The sequence below is a fragment of the Danio rerio genome, chromosome 2 (genome assembly GCF_052040795.2).
Source record: "Danio rerio strain M-AB ecotype USA chromosome 2, GRCz13ab, whole genome shotgun sequence".
NCBI lineage: Eukaryota > Metazoa > Chordata > Actinopteri > Cypriniformes > Danionidae > Danio > Danio rerio.
In genome coordinates this window covers 58307501-58324883 of record NC_141022.1, presented here as the reverse complement: position 1 = coordinate 58324883, position 17383 = coordinate 58307501, and the positions used below count along the sequence as shown (strand labels likewise).

Here is a 17383-nt window from a genome sequence, read left to right as displayed (position 1 = left end):
CCCGTGCAGTCACTGATCCATCAATGTAGAAAAGTGATGTAAAATTATAATTTTCGTAATTAGAAAAAAAATTGCATACTAACAACCAGGAAAACTCCCGATCATAGATATATGTGTGTGTATGTGTATATCTCTGGCTTTGGATGGCCACAGTCCTCCACTGTACCTTGGTCCCGCATTCATTTCAAAGGAGCGCTACCCTGTAGCAAGATGGCAGCGCTATTGACGCATTCTGTCCAATAGACAACAATAGGCCAGACGACATCTAATGTATATATCTATGCCCATTACATTACAAACCACAGGAGAGGGACAAATTCTCCAGCAGGATAGCGCTCCTTCTCATACTTCAGCCTCCACATCAAAGCTCCTGAAAGCAAAGAAGGTTAAGGTGCTCCAGGATTGGCCAGCCCAGTCACCAGAGATAAACATTATTGAGCATGTCTGGGGTAAGATAGAGGAGGAGGCATTGAAGATAAACACAAAGAGTCTTGATGAACTCTGGGAGTCCTGCAGGAACGCTTTCTTTGCCATTCCAGATGACTTTATAAATCAGTGATTTGAGTCATGTCAGAGATGTATGGATGCAGTCCTCCAAGCTCATGATGGAGTCAGACACAATATTCATTCTGTCTCCACTGCAGCAGGACTTTATATTCTATACTGGACATTATTTCTGTTCAGTGACGAGAATTTAGTCTACGCAAAGTCAGACCTTACTGTCCTAATGAAATCATTAAAAATCAAGGCATGATCGTATTTTATTTTGGTCAAATAAGCGTCATCTAGAGGCCTTTGCCTTTCATATAAGCCACTTCTGATACCAAATGATCAACTAGAAGTCAAATTATTATTCGTTGTTCCTAAAACTTTTCAAAAGTGAAAAAACTTTTGTCAGGTAGTGTATATTTTTGTTTTAAATCCTCGATTTGTTAAACATCATTTCAAGAGTTCACACTCGGACATTGCTTGATAATAATAGCAGGTTTGGCATACTGTCCCGGAAGAAAACCCTGAGCTGAGAATAATTGAGCCCAGGGCTCCCGCCTGGTCAATGAGCATGTAAGAGGGTACGACACAGGTGTCAAACTCAGTTTCAAAAGGGCCGCAGCTCTGCACAGTTCAGTTCCAACCCTAATTAAACACACCTGATCAAACTAATTGAGTCCTTCAGGCTTGTTTGAAACCTACAGGTAAGTGTGTTGGAGCAGGGTTGGAACTAAACTGTGCAGGGCTTCGACCCTCCAGGAATTGAGTTTGACACCCCTGGGGTACGAGATCAGGTAGTTCTCAAGAGCTCCCCCTGGTAAAGGAGGAAAGGGGTAATTGATGAGGGGAATCTTCAAAAAAAAATAAATAAATAAAAGATGATAGTGTAATGCAAGTCGTGTTATTAATAGTGAGTTTGGAATGATCCGATTGGCTTTCTGATGATTACAGATAAAAGACCAGCCGCGATCAATCATATCACATGCTCCTCTTGAAATGAGTTTGTGAAACTTCACAAAGGAAATACTTAATTTAAAATAATGAACATTTCCCTAATAGTTTAATCTTCAATGGCATATATTAACTTGGAATTGAATTAATCAGTAAAATAATTAACATCCATGTGTGATTTGTAAAAGAAAAAAAAAAAACATTTAATATGTGTAAATCAAACTTTGTATATTTGACACATACGGATACAGATTAAATAGCCTTTCACTGCAAAATCATCAAATCAACGTTTTCCTAACAATATAACTCACCGGGAGACAGAAAGACTAAGACCTCAAATGAAGAAATCGTCACATAATTAAAAAAACAAACAAACAAACAAACAAACAAGTTGGTTTTTAATACTCAAACCAGAGATATGAATATGAAATGTGAACTATATACACATGGAATATGATCTGGATGATCCTTACATGCTGCTGCTGCTGTATTAATAATAATAATAATTCATGACCAGTAAAAAAAACACTTAAAAGCGGCAGCTCACACAAACTGAAAATTCTGTCATCATTTCCTCCCCCTCAAGTGGTCATAAACCTTTATGAGTTTCTTTCTTCTGTTGAATGCAAAAGAAAATATTTTGAAGAATGTTGAAAACCAGTAACCATTGACTTCCATAGCAGAAAAACAAATAGAAAGGTTACAGATTTCCAGCATTCTTCAAAATATCATCTTCTGTGTCTTTCTTTTGTTGAACGCTAAAGAAGATATTTTGAAGAATGCTGAAAACCAGTAACTACTGACTTCCATAAAGAACGTACCCTAAAGAAGAAAACCTGTAAGCATTGACCTTCATAGTAGGAAAAACAAATACTGTGGAGGTCAATGGGTACAGGTTCCCAACATTCTTCAAAATATCTTCTTTAGTTTTCAACAGAAGAAAGACACTCATAAAGATTTATAACTAATTGAGGGAGAGGAAATAGTGAGTAAATGTTTATTTTGGGGTGAATTTATTTCCCAAAAGACAAGAATAAGGAGTTAGTTCACCCAAAAAATTAAAATTGCTTACAATTTACTCTGCCTTAAGTGCTTCCAGTATCTTATCTTATTTTATCTGTAACCATTGACTTCCATAATAATAAAATCAAACACTATGGCAATTAATATTACAGGTTTCCGACATTCTTCAAAACATCTTCTTTTATGTCTTTCTTCTGTTGAACGCTAAATAAGATATTTTGAAGAATGTTAAAAATCTGTAACCATTGACTTCCATTGTGAGAAAAACAAATACAATGGAAGCCAATGGTTACAGGTTCCCAACAATCTTCAAACTATCTTCTGTGTCTTCTGTTAAACAATAAATATTATATTTTTAAGAATGCTAAAAACTGGTAACCATTGACTTCCATAATAATAAAATTAAACACTATGGAAATCAATATTATAGAATATCTTCTTTAGCGTTCAACAGAAGCCACAAAAGAAGATATTTTAAAGCATGTTGGAAATCTGTAACCATTGACTTCCAAAGTAGGAAAAACAAATACTGTGAAAGTCAATGGTTACAGGTTCCCAACATTCTTCAAAATATTTTCTTTTGTGTCTTTTTCCTGTTGAACACTGAAGAAGATATTTTGATTAATGCTGAAAACCAGTAACCATTGACTTACATAATAAGAAAAACAAATATTATGGAAGTCAATATTACAGGTTTACAACATTCTTCAAAATATCTTCTTTTATGTCTTCTGTTGAACGCTAAGAAGATATTTTGAAGGATGCTGAAAACTGGTAACTATTGACTTTCATAATAATAAAATCAAACACTATGGAAATCAATATTACAGGTTTCCAACATTCTTCAAAATATCTTCTTCTGTGTCTTTCTTGTTGAACACTAAAGAAGATATTTTTAAGCATGTTAAAAATCTGCAACCATTGTCTTACATAGTAAGAAAAACAAATACTGTCGAAGTGAATGGTTACAGGTTCCCAACATTCTTCAAAATATCTTATTTTGTGTCTTTCTTCTACAGAATGCTAAAGAAGATATTTTGAAGATTGCTGAAAACCTGTAACCATTGACTTCCATAGTAGTAAAAAACAACAACAATGGAAGTCAATGGTTACAGAATTCCAACATTCTTTAAAATATCTTCTTGAGTGTTCAACAGAAGAAAGACTCTTAAAAAAATGTATAACCACTTGAGGGAGAGTAAAGAGTGAGTAAATTATAATTATGGGGTGAACTTGTTTTCCACAAGACAAGATTAATTTGCTCTGCTTCCAGTATCTTATCTTTTCTATCTGTAACCATTGACTTCCATTTAAAGAAAAACAAATACTATGGAAGTCAATGGTTACAGGTTTCCAACATTCAACAAAATATCTACTTTTGTGTATTTCCTCTGTTGAACACAAAATAAGACATTTTGAGACATGTTGGAAATCTGTAACCATTGACTTTCATAGTAGGAAAAACAAATACCATGGAAGTCAATGGTTACAGGTTCCCAACATTCTTTAAAATGTCTTCTTTTGTGTCTTTCTTCTGTTGAACACTGAAGAAGATATTTTGGAGATTGCTCAAAACCAGTAACCATTGCCTTACATAATATTAAAAACAAATATTATGGAAGTTAAAATTACAGGTTTACAACATTCTACAAAATATATTCTGTGTCTTTCATTTTGGGGTGAACTTATTTCCATCAGACAAGACTAAAGGGATAGTTCACCCAAAAGTTTAAATTTACTCACAATTTACTCTCCCACAAGTGGTTCCTTAACCTTATGAGTATCTTATCTTTTATCTCTGTAACCATTGACTTCCATAATAAGTAAAACAAATACAATTGAATAGAAAGGTTACAGGTTTACAACATTCTTCAAAATATCTTCTTTTATGTCTTTCTTCTGTTGAACGCCAAAGAAGATATTTTGAAGAATGCTGAAAAACGGTAACCATTGACTTCAGCAATAAGAAAAACAAATACAATGGAAGTCAATAGCTTCAGGTTTCCAACACTCTTCAAAATATTTTCTTTAGTGTCTTTCTTCTGTTGAATGCTAAAGAAGACATTTTAAAGAATGCTGAAAACTGGTAACCATTGACTTCCTTAGTAGAAAAAACAAATACAATGGAGGTCAATGGTTACAGGTTTCCAACATTCTTCAAAACATCTTCTTTTGTGTTTAACAGAAGAAAGAAAAGTAAAAGATGACTAAAGACGTAATTGTCGGTTTTGTGTGAACTATAGATGAAAGGTGATGTAAACGAGAAGAGAAGGTGTTTGTTGTGGAGCCTCAGATCAGGCAGTTCATGCACTTGACGGTTTTGCTGCCGTAGTCCAGACACTCTGGCCCGATGCACTCGCAGCAGGCGTTATGAAACCAGCGGTACTTTGATCCACCCATAGACTCGCAGTACTGCTTACACTGACGGATGGACACACAGTCATCAAAGTAGACCACCGTACACAAGGCATCTGAGGAATGAGGACACACACACACACACACACACACACACACACACACACACACACACACACACACACACACACACACACACACACACACACACCATATGAGCACATGCACAGCAGAGAACAGGGAGATTTGCATGTTTGCACTGAATAGTGAGATGCTCTTAATCTCACCACACATGTACATAATGTACTTTATATACAGTATGTGTACAGTGACAATAAAAGCCATTCTATTCTGTTCAGTTCTGTTTAGTTGATTTGTTTTGTTCTGTTCAGTTCTGTTCTGTTCAGTTGATCTGTTTAGTTCTGTTCTGTTCAATTGATCTGTTCAGTTCTGTTCTGTTCTGTTCAGTTCTGATCTGATCTGTTCAGTTGATCTGTTTATTTCTGTTCAGTTGATCTGTTCAGTTCTGTTCAGTTCAATTGATCTGTTCAGTTCTGTTCAGTTCTGTTCTGTTTAGTTGATCTGTTCAGTTCTGTTCTGTTCAGTTGATCTGTTCAGTTCTGTTCAGTTCAGTTGATCTGTTCAGTTCTGTTCAGTTCAGTTGATCTGTTTAGTTGTGTTCAGTTCTGATCTGATCTGTTCAGTTGATCTGTTTATTTCTGTTCAGTTGATCTGTTCAGTTCTGTTCAGTTCAGTTGATCTGTTCAGTTCTGATCTGTTCAGTTCTGTTCAGTTCTGTTCTGTTCAGTTGATCTGTTCAGTTCTGTTCAGTTCAGTTGATCTGTTTAGTTCTGTTCTGTTCAATTGATCTCTTCAGTTGATCTGTTCAGTTCAGTTGATCTGTTTAGTTCTGTTCAGTTCTGATCTGTTCAGTTGATCTGTTCAGTTCTGTTCAGTTCTGATCTGTTCAGTTGATCTGTTTAGTTCTGTTCAGTTCTGATCTGTTCAGTTATGTTCAGTTCAATTGACCTGTTTTGTTCTGTTCAGTTCAGTTGATCTGTTAAGTTCTGATCTGTTCTGTTCTGTTCTGTTCTGATCTGCTCAGTTCTGTTCTGTTCTGTTCAGTTCTGATCTGCTCAGTTCAGTTCTGTTCAGTTCAGTTCTGATCTGTTCAGTTCAGTTCTGTTCTGTTCTGTTCTGTTCAGTTCAGTTCAGTTCAGTTCAATTCAGTTCAGTTCAGGTCTGTTCTATTCAGTTCTGATTTGTTCTGTTCAGTTGATCTGTTCAGTTCTGTTCAGATCAGCTCAGTTCAGTTCAGTTCAGTTCTGTTCTGTTCAGTTCTGATCTGTTCTGTTCTATTCAGTTCTATTCAATTCAGTTGATCTGTTCTTTTCTGTTCTGTTCTGTTCAGTTCTGATCTGTCCTGCTCTGTTCAGTTCTATTTTGTTCTATTCATTTCAGTTCTGATCTGTTCAGTTCAGTTCTGTTATGTTGATCTGTTCTGTTCAGTTCTGATCAGTTCAGTTCTGTTCATTTCTGATCTGATCTGTTCTGTTCTGTTAAGTTGATCTGTTCTGTTCTGATCAGTTCAGTTCAGTTCAGTTCTGTTCTGTTCTGATCTGTTCTGTTAAGTTGATCTGTTCTGTTCTGATCAGTTCAGTTCAGTTCTGTTCTGTTCTGACCTGTTCCGTTCAGTTCTGTTCTGTTCTGTTCAGTTCTGATCTGATCTGTTCAGTTGATCTGTTTATTTCTGTTCAGTTGATCTGTTCAGTTCTGTTCAGTTCGATTGATCTGTTCAGTTCTGTTCAGTGTATCTGTTCAGTTCTGTTCTGTTTAGTTGATCTGTTCAGTTCTGTTCTGTTCAGTTGATCTGTTCAGTTCTGTTCAGTTCAGTTGATCTGTTTAGTTCTGTTCTGCTCAATTGATCTCTTCAGTTGATCTGTTCAGTTCAGTTGATCTGTTTAGTTCTGTTCAGTTCTGATCTGTTCAGTTCTGTTCAGTTCTGATCTGTTCAGTTGATCTGTTTAGTTCAGTTCAGTTCTGATCTGTTCTGTTATGTTCAGTTCAGTTGACCTGTTTTGTTCTGTTCAGTTCAGTTGATCTGTTAAGTTCTGATCTGTTCGGTTCTGTTCTGTTCTGTTCAGTTCTGATCTGCTCAGTTCTGTTCTGTTCTGTTCAGTTCAGTTCTGATCTGCTCAGTTCAGTTCTGATCTGTTCAGTTCAGTTCTGTTCTGTTCTGTTCAGTTCAAGTCTGTTCTATTCAGTTCTGATTTGTTCTGTTCTGTTCAGTTGATCTGTTCAGTTCTGTTCAGCTCAGCTCAGTTCAGTTCTGTTCTGTTCAGTTCTGATCTGTTCTGTTCTATTTAGTTCTGTTCAATTCAGTTTATCTGTTCTTTTCTGTTCTGTTCTGTTCAGTTCTGATCTGTCCTGCTCTGTTCAGTTCTATTTTGTTCTATTTAGTTCAGTTCTGATCTGTTCAGTTCAGTTCTGTTATGTTGATCTGTTCTGTTCAGTTCTGATCAGTTCAGTTCTGTTCATTTCTGATCTGATCTGTTCTGTTAAGTTGATCTGTTCTGTTCTGTTCTGATCAGTTCAGTTCAGTTATGTTCTGTTCTGATCTGTTCTGTTAAGTTGATCTGTTCTGTTCTGATCAGTTCAGTTCTGTTCTGTTCTGTTCTGACCTGTTCCATTCAGTTCTGTTCTGTTCTGATCTGATCTGATCTGTTATGTTATGTTCTGATCTGTTAAGTTAATCTGTTCTGTTCATTTCAGTTCTGATTGGTTCAGTTCAGTTCTGTTATGTTGATCTGTTCTGTTCTGTTCAGTTCTGATCAGTTCAGTTCAGTTCAGTTCTCTTCTATTCAGTTCTGTTCAGTTCAGTTCTGACCTGTTCTGTTCTGTTCTCTTCTGTTCAGTTCAGTTCAGTTCTGTTCTGATCTGTTCTGTTCAGTTTAGTTCAGTTCAGTTTTGTTCTGATGTGGTAAGTTGAACTGGTTAGTTCAGTTCTGTTCTGTTCTGTTCAGTTCAGTTCATTTCAGTTCTGATGTGTTCAGTTCTGTTCAGTTCAGTTCTAATATGTTCAGTTCAGTTCTGTTTAGTTCAGTTCTACTCTACTCTGTTATGTTCTATTGTTCTGTTCTAATCTATTCCGTTCTATTATTTTGCTCTGTTCTAGTTTTCTGTTCTATTTTATTGTATTATGTTCTGTTATTCTATTCTATTCTATTCTATTCTATTCTATTCTATTCTATTCTATTCTATTCTATTCTATTCTATTCTATTCCGTTCAGTTCTGTTCTGTTCTATTATCCTGTTCTGTTATTCTGTTCTATTCTTCTGTTCTGTTGTGTTCTGTTTTATTCTATTATTCTGTTCTGGTCTGTTCTACTATTTTGTTCTGTTCTATTATGTTCTTGTCTATTATTCTATTCTATTCTATTCTATTCTATTCTATTCTATTCTATTCTATTCTATTCAGTTTTTTTTCTATGTTGTGGCTCACCGTCCTGTGCGCTGCTGGTGGGCAGAGAGATGTTTTGGCTCTGGCTGTCGAGGGTCTCCAGAAAGGACACCAGGTTCTCGTGATGGGACAGTTCTTCAGCCACAGGGAACGACACCACCATCATGTTAATGGGAGCGTCTCCTTCTGTCAGAGCGCGGAAAAGCGATGGGATCGGCCGGTAAAGCTCCTCCACCGTGCTTTTGGAGGTGGCAGGACTGTCGTTGTAGCTCCTAGGGTTACACATCCCTGCCAGACACAAAACACAGAGCCAATATAAGATTCTGACAGTATGATAACCTTGGATAAAAATATCATGCTTTTACAGTATCGCCGTGATGTCATTATTCATTCATTCAATTTCTCTTCGGCTTAGTTCCTTTATTAATCCAGGGTGGCCACAGTGGAATGAACCGCCAACTTATCCAGCACGTTTTACGCAGCAGCTGCAACCCATCTCTGGGAAACAGCCATACACACTCATTCACAATCATACACTACAGACAATTTAGCCTACCCAATTCACCTGTACCGCATGTGTTTGGACTGTGGGGGAAACCGGAGCACCCGGAGGAAACCCACACGAACGCAGGGAGAACATGCAAACTCCACACAGAAGTGCCAACTGACCCAGCCGAGGCTCAATTTATTTTATTGTATTTATAAAATGCATCCAGATGGTACAGATGGTTAATGTGTAATATTGCAATAAACAAAAGACCTAAAAGAATGCATATTTTATACATTAAACATTACACATTACATATTTTATTTACCTATGACATTGGTTTATAGCAGGGGTTCCCAAACTTTTCAGCCCGCGACCCCAAAAATAATCATATCAGTGGCTCGCGACCCCCATTTTTCAAGGTGGTTGTACTGTAAATATGTAAACATTGCAGACACAACTATAGGCAAATATAAACATGAGCTTATTGACAACACAAAAAGGCAACAGTCTATTAGCCATATGATGTTTTTTAAAGTCATTTATAGATTTAATTACATTTTGCTTTTAAAACTAAAGGCTGATTGTTATTTTTATGTTGTTGTTTCTTTAATGCAACTATTAACTATATTCTGTCGGTTATGAATAAAATATGGTAATTCTAATAGTTTAATACAATTTATTTGAGTTTTGGATATCACCAAGCGACCCCTTGTCATTGTCCTGCGACCCCCCAGGGGGTCCCGACCCCCACTTTGAGAACCACTGGTTTATAGTCTGATAGCTAATTGTATTTATGTATTAAATACTAAATTACATCAGTAATGAAAAAGTTGTGCATTACTGTGTTTATTTTCATTTATTTAATTTATTACTTATTTTTTTATTTTATTACTTGCATTTTATATATTTTTAAATTTAATTTATAATCTTTTTTTATTTTAAAATGTATTAATTTATTTTTTGTTTTATTTTTTATTATTATTGTTATTATTATTTTTTGTTTTTTTAATTAAATTAAATTAAATTAAATTAAATTAAATTAAATTAAATTTAATTAAATTAAATTTAATTTAATTTTTCAAATTATCCAGCATATGTTTTACGCAGCAGATGCCCTTCCAGATGCAACCCATTACTGGGAAACATTCATACACACTCATACACTATGGACAATTTAGAGTATTTAGAGAACCCGGAACATCCAGAGGAAACCCACGCCACACGGAGAGAACATGCAAACTCCACACCGAAATGGCAACCGACCCAGTCGATGCTCGAACCAGCGCCTTTCTTGTTGTGAGGCGAATGTGCTACCCACTGTACCACCGTGCAGCCCCTTCCGCCATGACATAACGATAAATAAAGCAGCTGTCGTGCCAACTTTCTACTATACATCGGTTGCCCCGCCTCTGAGCTCCTCTGATTGGTCCACTGCACAAAACAGTTCACAAAAAAGTTCAACTTTCATGGCATATAAAAAATGTGATTTGAGACGTGAGCATGACGGTCACACACATCCATTCAGCACATGTTTACATGGAAAAACAATAGAAAAGTAGCGCGTTGAAGAGGAAAAACGCTTTCTGTGCGAAAGCCCCCTTAGAGTCTTTCTGCCGTTGACAGCCTTAACAAGCCAACAGGACCACAGTTGAAGATGTTCAGCGCAGGACTGTCAGCAGCCGAGATAAAGCTCTGTTCATCAGCTAATAGATGGAGCTTTAATAAGGAGCAGATCTGCAGAGCGTGTGTTTCACATTACATGTCGAGCGGCTGCCAGAACAGCTGCTTCTGATTAGGCAGATTCAGGCCTTCAGGAACAACACACACTTCTGTCCCTCGGCTAATAAAGCTGTGTTTGAACACAACAATCTCCGCCGCCTCGGCCTTTCATGAAAACTGAAGCATCATGCGCTGTTGAGTCACAGGAATGATTATTATGACGCATCATTCGCATCTTGGTTTTGTTATGGTTGACAAAGCTTGTAAAAACACACTGTAAACTACAGATGAACACACCGTGTGCATTATTTGTGTGTGGTTTAGAAGGATCTCATAGGTTTAGAAAAATATAAACAGTTTTAAAAACATCAAGGAAAAACTTTGATTGATTAACTTTTGTAAGTTGTTCAAAACGATTAGAAAACTATCAAATAATATTACAAAAGTCATCAAACATTAAGGGTGTCACAATCCTCCAAATCCTCGATTCGATTACATTTTCGATTCTAAAGTCACGATTCGATTCGATTTTCGATGATCAATAATTAATTAATTAATAACGAATTAATTATTAGTAGCCTACCGTTTAAACTACCTGACCTGCATGGTCTTTGTTTTACCCATAAACAAATCATACAGTAAATGAATAAAGGCAAGTTACACACATAATTACAACCTGTCAATCACTTTTTCTGCGGGACTCATGAATAGGCAGTGATCTGTGTCGTTATAATGGCGTCGGTAAAAAAGGTGCACAACCAACAGGAACCAGCCAACAGTATCTGAGGTGTTCGCTAAAATGACTAAGTACTTGTGTGAAAGTAAAATATGGAAGCAGTCTACTGACCCGCTGACTGCCTGGACCCGCTGTCTCGAGCGCATGACAATGTGTGTGCGTCTGTATCTGTGTGTGAATGAGTGTGTGTGGTCACGTGATGTGCGTTTTCAGCGGTAGTGAGGAAGGAGGGCTGCTCAGAAATGCTACACGCCAGTGTGGATCGTTGTCGTTCTAAAATGCCATTTAAGAGCGGATTTGCAACGGGTGCGGGGTGGAGAATCACGATGCGCCCATCGTCTATCATCCCAACCGTAATACGTACATAGCAGAGCTTGCAAACTGTGTTTTTTTTTGTCGACAACACGAACGTTGTCAACATAACTCACTGGAAATCCAAAATGCTTCCACACCAGCGACTTCATTGAAAGAGGAGAGGGTTTAAGCTCTGTCGACGGGTCTCCTGCGTCTGCAGTTTAACAAGCACTTCAACAAGCCTGTTTTTTTCCCGCTTGGAAAAAAACAAGCTGACGTGACATGGGGGCGTGGCAGCATCGACGATTCTATTTTTTGATTTGATAATCGAAATTAAGCATAAATTTTGATCGATTTCGATTAAAAATCGAAATCGTGACACCCCTATCAAACATACACACAAAAATATTTATGAAATCTATTATTTATAATATATATGAGTCAACAAATAATAAAGTAACAAATAATAACTTGACTTGTGTGGGTCATTTGGTATCAGAAGTGGCTCATATAAAAGGCAAAGGCCTCTAGATTACGCTTATTTTAGCAGAATAAAATATGATCATGCCTTGATTTTTAATGATTTCATTAGGACAGTTAAGTCTGACTTTGCTGAGACAAAAGTCTTGTCACTGAACATAAATAATGTCCAGTATAGAATATAATTAAAGTATATAAAGATAGATACAAATTTATATATATATATATATATATATATATATATATATATATATATATATATATATATATATATATATATATATATATATATATATATATATTTATTTATATTATATTTTTTATATTTTTATATTATATTTTATATATAAATTTATATATAATATAAAGAAAGAACATCATTGGCTCCCGGTTGCATACCGCATTAAATTCAAAATTCTCCTCCTTGCATTTAGATCCCTAAATAACCTAGCACCCTCCTATCTCTGCAACAGGCTTGTCCCCTACACCCCAACTCGCTCTTTACGTTCTGCTGACTCGCTGTCCCTCGGTAGCGCCTCTCTTCAATGGGGGGCAGATCATTTAGTGTTATTGCACCCAAACTCTGGCACTCTCTACCACGCTCACTCCACTCTGCTAATGATATCTCTGAATTCAAATCCTTACTTAAGACTCACTTATTTTCTGAATGCTTCGCTTCTGACCTGCCAAACTGACTACTTTATCTGATCCACCACTACTCTGCTCATATGTCTCTTAGGTCTTGTTTGTGTAATTCCAGTTTGTTATATTTGACCTTATGTATGTTTGTTTATCTTTTTGTTGCATACTTGTCCTTGAGCTCTGGAAAGGCGCTATATAAATAAAAATTATTATTATTATTATTATTATAAAGTCCTGCTGCAGTGGAAACAGATTGAATATTGTGTCTGACTCCATCATGAGCTTGGAGGACTGCATCCATACATCTCTGACATGACTCAAATCACTGATTAATAAAGTCATCTGGAATGGCAAAGAAAGCGTTCCTGCAGGACTCCCAGAGTTCATCAAGACTCTTTGGATTCATCTTCAATGCCTCCTCCTTCTTCTTACCCCAGACATACTTGATAATGTTCATGTCTGGTGACTGGGCTGGCCAATCCTTGACCTTCTTTGCTTTCAGGAGCTTTGCTGTGGAGGCTGAAGTATGAGAAGGAGCGCTATCCTGCTGGAGAATTTGCCCTCTCCTGTGGTTTGTAATGTAATGGGCAGCACAAATGTCTGTTGATGTTGCCATCCACTCTGCAGCTCTCTCGCACACCCGCATACTGAATGTAACCCCAAACCATGATTTTTCCTTCACCAAACTGATTTCTGTGAGAAACTTGGGTCCATGTGGGTTCCAGTAGGTCGTCTGCAGTATTTGTGATGATTGGGATGCAGCTCAACAGATGATTCAGCAGAAAAATCCACCTTCTGCCACTTTTCTACATTATTAACTAGAAGTCAAGTTATTATTTGTTGCTCTCGCAACTGGGATCCACTACAATACTTTTGTCAGGTAGTGTATGATCAACAAAACTATACCACAGTCTTTACATATATAATGCTACCAAAAAATATTAATGTGTGTGTGTGTGTGTGTGTGTTATAAAATCATAAATTGATTACGATACATCATTTTCATCTTGTTTTTGTTATTATTTTTAAAAATGTAAACTCCATCAGATCTAGAGTAATGCCGTTCATTAGCTGTGTGTGATCTGTGAACATTTACACAGTGACGGGCAATCGTGGCATCTAAACATTTATCCTGTATAAGCTGCTGATATATGCCCAGGAATGATGTTTTGAGTGTGTGTGTGTGTGTGTGTGTGTGTGTGTGTGTGTGTGTTTGTGTGAGTGAGAGCAAGATCTGGGGCTTCTCACTTCACACTTTATTGTGCTGTCAGAGAAGCGAGCAGCAGTCCTAATATTTATCCTCAGCGGACCGACAATGACACAAACCTGTTCACACAAGCCTCATTTATAGTCTCCGCTCCACTCGTACTAATGCATTATCATTTTTCACTTTTGCTCAGTTAAACATTAAGCGTACCAAACATTTGCTTAGATCACTTTAGTTCAGCTCTTAATAATTCTGATAATACAGTCTTGAAATTACTCATGTATTTTAGAATTTGTTGCATTTAAAGTAAAATATGTGATGTGCACGTGAAGTTTAGTGTATTAAATATGGTAAAATATATACCTACTCCGCCACTGCCTCGCCAAAATAAAAAATACAATTATTAAAATTAATCAAAAAGTAATGCACAATATTTTTCATAACTGATATAATTTAGACTGGTTGCAATAATACTTCAAAATAATTAGAAAAAAATATATATATATTTATAAAACGCATAATTATAAATAAAATACATGATGTTTAATGTATAAAATATGCATTTCTTTTAGGTCTTTTTATAATGTCATTACACATTAATTATCTGTAGCAAGCATTTTTAATAAAATAAGATAAAATATATATTTTTTAAAATTTTTTAATCAAATAAAATAATACCACAGTAATTCATAATATTTTATTACTGATATAATTTAGACTGACTTTAATAAGGAATAAAAATAATTAGATATCAGATCATGAACTCATTACATAGATTTTTACATTTATTTTAGAATTATAATTTATAATATAAATATTTTTTATGTTTTAAAAAATAAAATAAAACTTTAATGTATTAACATTTTATAAAATAAATAAATACCACAGCAACGCATAATATTTTTCATTACTACATTTAATAATAATAATAAAAAAAGATATCAGACTATAAACTAATTTCATAGGTAAATAACATAATGTATAATGTTTAATGGATAAAATATGAATTTCTTTTTTATAATGTCATTACACATTAACCATCTGTAGTAAGCATTTTAATCAAATAAAAATGTACTTAATTTAATGTAATTAACAATAATGCAAAAATATTTTTCATTACAGATACATACTTTTAAATGATTTTAATAATAAATAGAATTAATTATGACTAAAATCAAATTTCAAAGGTAAATAAAATATGTAATGTATAATGTTTGATTTATAAAAGATGTTAAAATATGCATTTCTTTTAGGTCTTTTATATAAATAAAATAAATTAATTAAATAAAAAAAAGAATTTTAATTAATTGGAATGAAATAAATAAATTAAAAATTATTTTTATTAAAATAATAAAATAAAATAAAAAACAAATTAAAAAATTTTATTTCATAAAATAAAAAATACAGGATGCATAAAAGTTTTCATTACTAATATAATTGCAGAATTTTTAATTTATAATTCATATTTATGTTTAATAAAATACAATAAATAAAATTTTATAAATAATAAATTAAATAAAATTTAATTAAAAATTAAACAAATTAAATAAAAATTGAAAAATAAAATAAATAGAAAAATAAAACAAAAAAATAATAAAAAAAATAATTAAAATAAATAAGACAAAATAAAATTTATAAAATAATAAAATTTAATTTAAAATTTTAATTTAAAAATAAAAATGAAATAAAATAATTGTAATAATTTTAATAATAAAATAAAATAATATAAATAAAAAAAATAACTAACAAATTAAAAAAAATGTATTTAATAAAATCTAATAACACAGGATGCATAATATTTTTTCCTTACTGATATAATTTAATAATAACAATAAATACATAATTAGCTATCAGACTATAAGCTCTTTTCATAGTTAAATACGAGATTAGTGTTGAGATTTGTTTGATTTGAGACTCACCTACACAGTCGCAGCACTCCTCCCAGAGAGAACTTAAACACAACATACACTCTTTACAACACGAGCAGTTTCCCTCCTGAGGCCGGCACTGACAGAGACCCTGCACACACACACAAAATATACATCATAAAAGGTGAACATACTGGGGTGGAAAGACATGTAAAGACTAAGCCTGAAGTTCATGAATGAAAAACTACACACGCACGCACGCACGCACGCACACACGCACACACACACACAATATACAGTGCTCAAGAGTACCGAATTGTAATTTTAGAGTGAACTATCCCTTTAAGTAATGTTAATAAACACAACTCTGGATAATGGATTACCCAGAGTGTTGTGTGTGTCTGTGTCTGTGTGTGGGTGTCTATGTGTAAGTCTGTAAGTGTCTATGTGTGTATGTTTTTGATGTGTCTGTGTGTGTCTGTGTGTACTATGATTAATAAATGCTCTATGTAAGTATCATCCATTAGTGAATCCATGTTAGTATTCCATTAGTCACTATTATTACTATTATGCTCAAACACAACACGCACTCCTTACAACACAAACACTCTACAACACACACATCATTGCATTATTACTGCACAGAAAGCCCTGTCCATTAAAAGAGACCTGCGATTTACACTAATACTTTACGCTATTACAGTGTTTTAGAGTCAAAGCGATCCACATCCACACTATCATTTCACCCAGCGTTTCTGAACAGATCTCCGTCCACCCTATACCACTGAAAACACACATCGCGCGACCACGCGCACATATTCTGGCATGCACTGCAGCCTATGCGGACGTCTGAGCTCCAGGCAGTCAGTGGGTGCTTTGAGCACACCTCCCCAGGTGAGAGCAGCGCAGGTCAAACAGTTCCTCAAGGATTTACCTGTACAGCATGTCTCTGGACTGTGGAAAACGGAGCACCCGGAGGAAACCCACGCGAACGCAGGGAGAACATGCAAACTCCACACAGAAACGCCAACTGAGCCGAGGTTCGAACCAGCAACCTAGCAACCTTCTTGCTGTGAGGTGACAGCACTACCTACTGTGCCACTGCATCACCGACTCTTTGGTCTTTTGGATCTAATACTTGTTCTCAGGTAACGTGTTTTGGCTGAGCGCAAGATAAGTTAAAGAGCCCCTATTAAGGGTTTTTGAAAATGACCATCCATGTAGTGTGTAACACAGCTCTAAGTGAAGTGAAATATCCAGCTAAGGCTTTAATCTGAAAGTGCACCGTGTTTAAAACTATTGATTCATCTATAAAAGAGTCAACTCATAGTGATTCGAATGAAATGACGTGGATACAGAACTTAAGCCCCGGCCATTTGTTGCGCGCACAGACCCAGGAAAATTGACCCCCGCCCCTTCCCCGGCCCCACCCACAAGCACTGTAGAAAGAAAAGGGAGGATGACACCGTAGTACAGGGGTTCTCAACCTTTTCACTTCAAGGCCCACCTTTTTCTCCGAACACTGTTTGAAGGGCCAAACTGATTGTCTGGAGAAAATGCTTATTTTCAAGCTCTATTTATTAGCAAAACATTTCTTTTGCCTTCTATTATTCTCTTATTTTTCTACATCATTTTGTAAAAAAAAAAAAAAAAAAAACATTGTGCCTGT

General features: G+C 35.3%; 1 protein-coding gene across 5 annotated transcripts in view; it reads right to left on the bottom strand.

Moving 5' to 3' along the window:
• Positions 1-1647: 1647 nt before the first annotated feature.
• Positions 1648-17383, bottom strand: part of twsg1a (twisted gastrulation BMP signaling modulator 1a) — a 34494-nt gene continuing 18758 nt past the window's right edge. The window contains exons 3-7 of one of the 5 annotated variants that reach the window (XR_015477984.1): positions 15766-15865; positions 8321-8566; positions 4237-4934; positions 2222-3650; positions 1813-2089 (exon numbers count right to left, since the gene is read on the bottom strand). Coding sequence is in view for 2 of the 5 variants with exons in the window: in NM_131797.4 (NP_571872.3) it covers positions 4753-4934; positions 8321-8566; positions 15766-15865 (528 nt within the window). In the remaining 3 variants the exon portion in view is untranslated. 5 annotated transcript variants of the gene reach the window in all.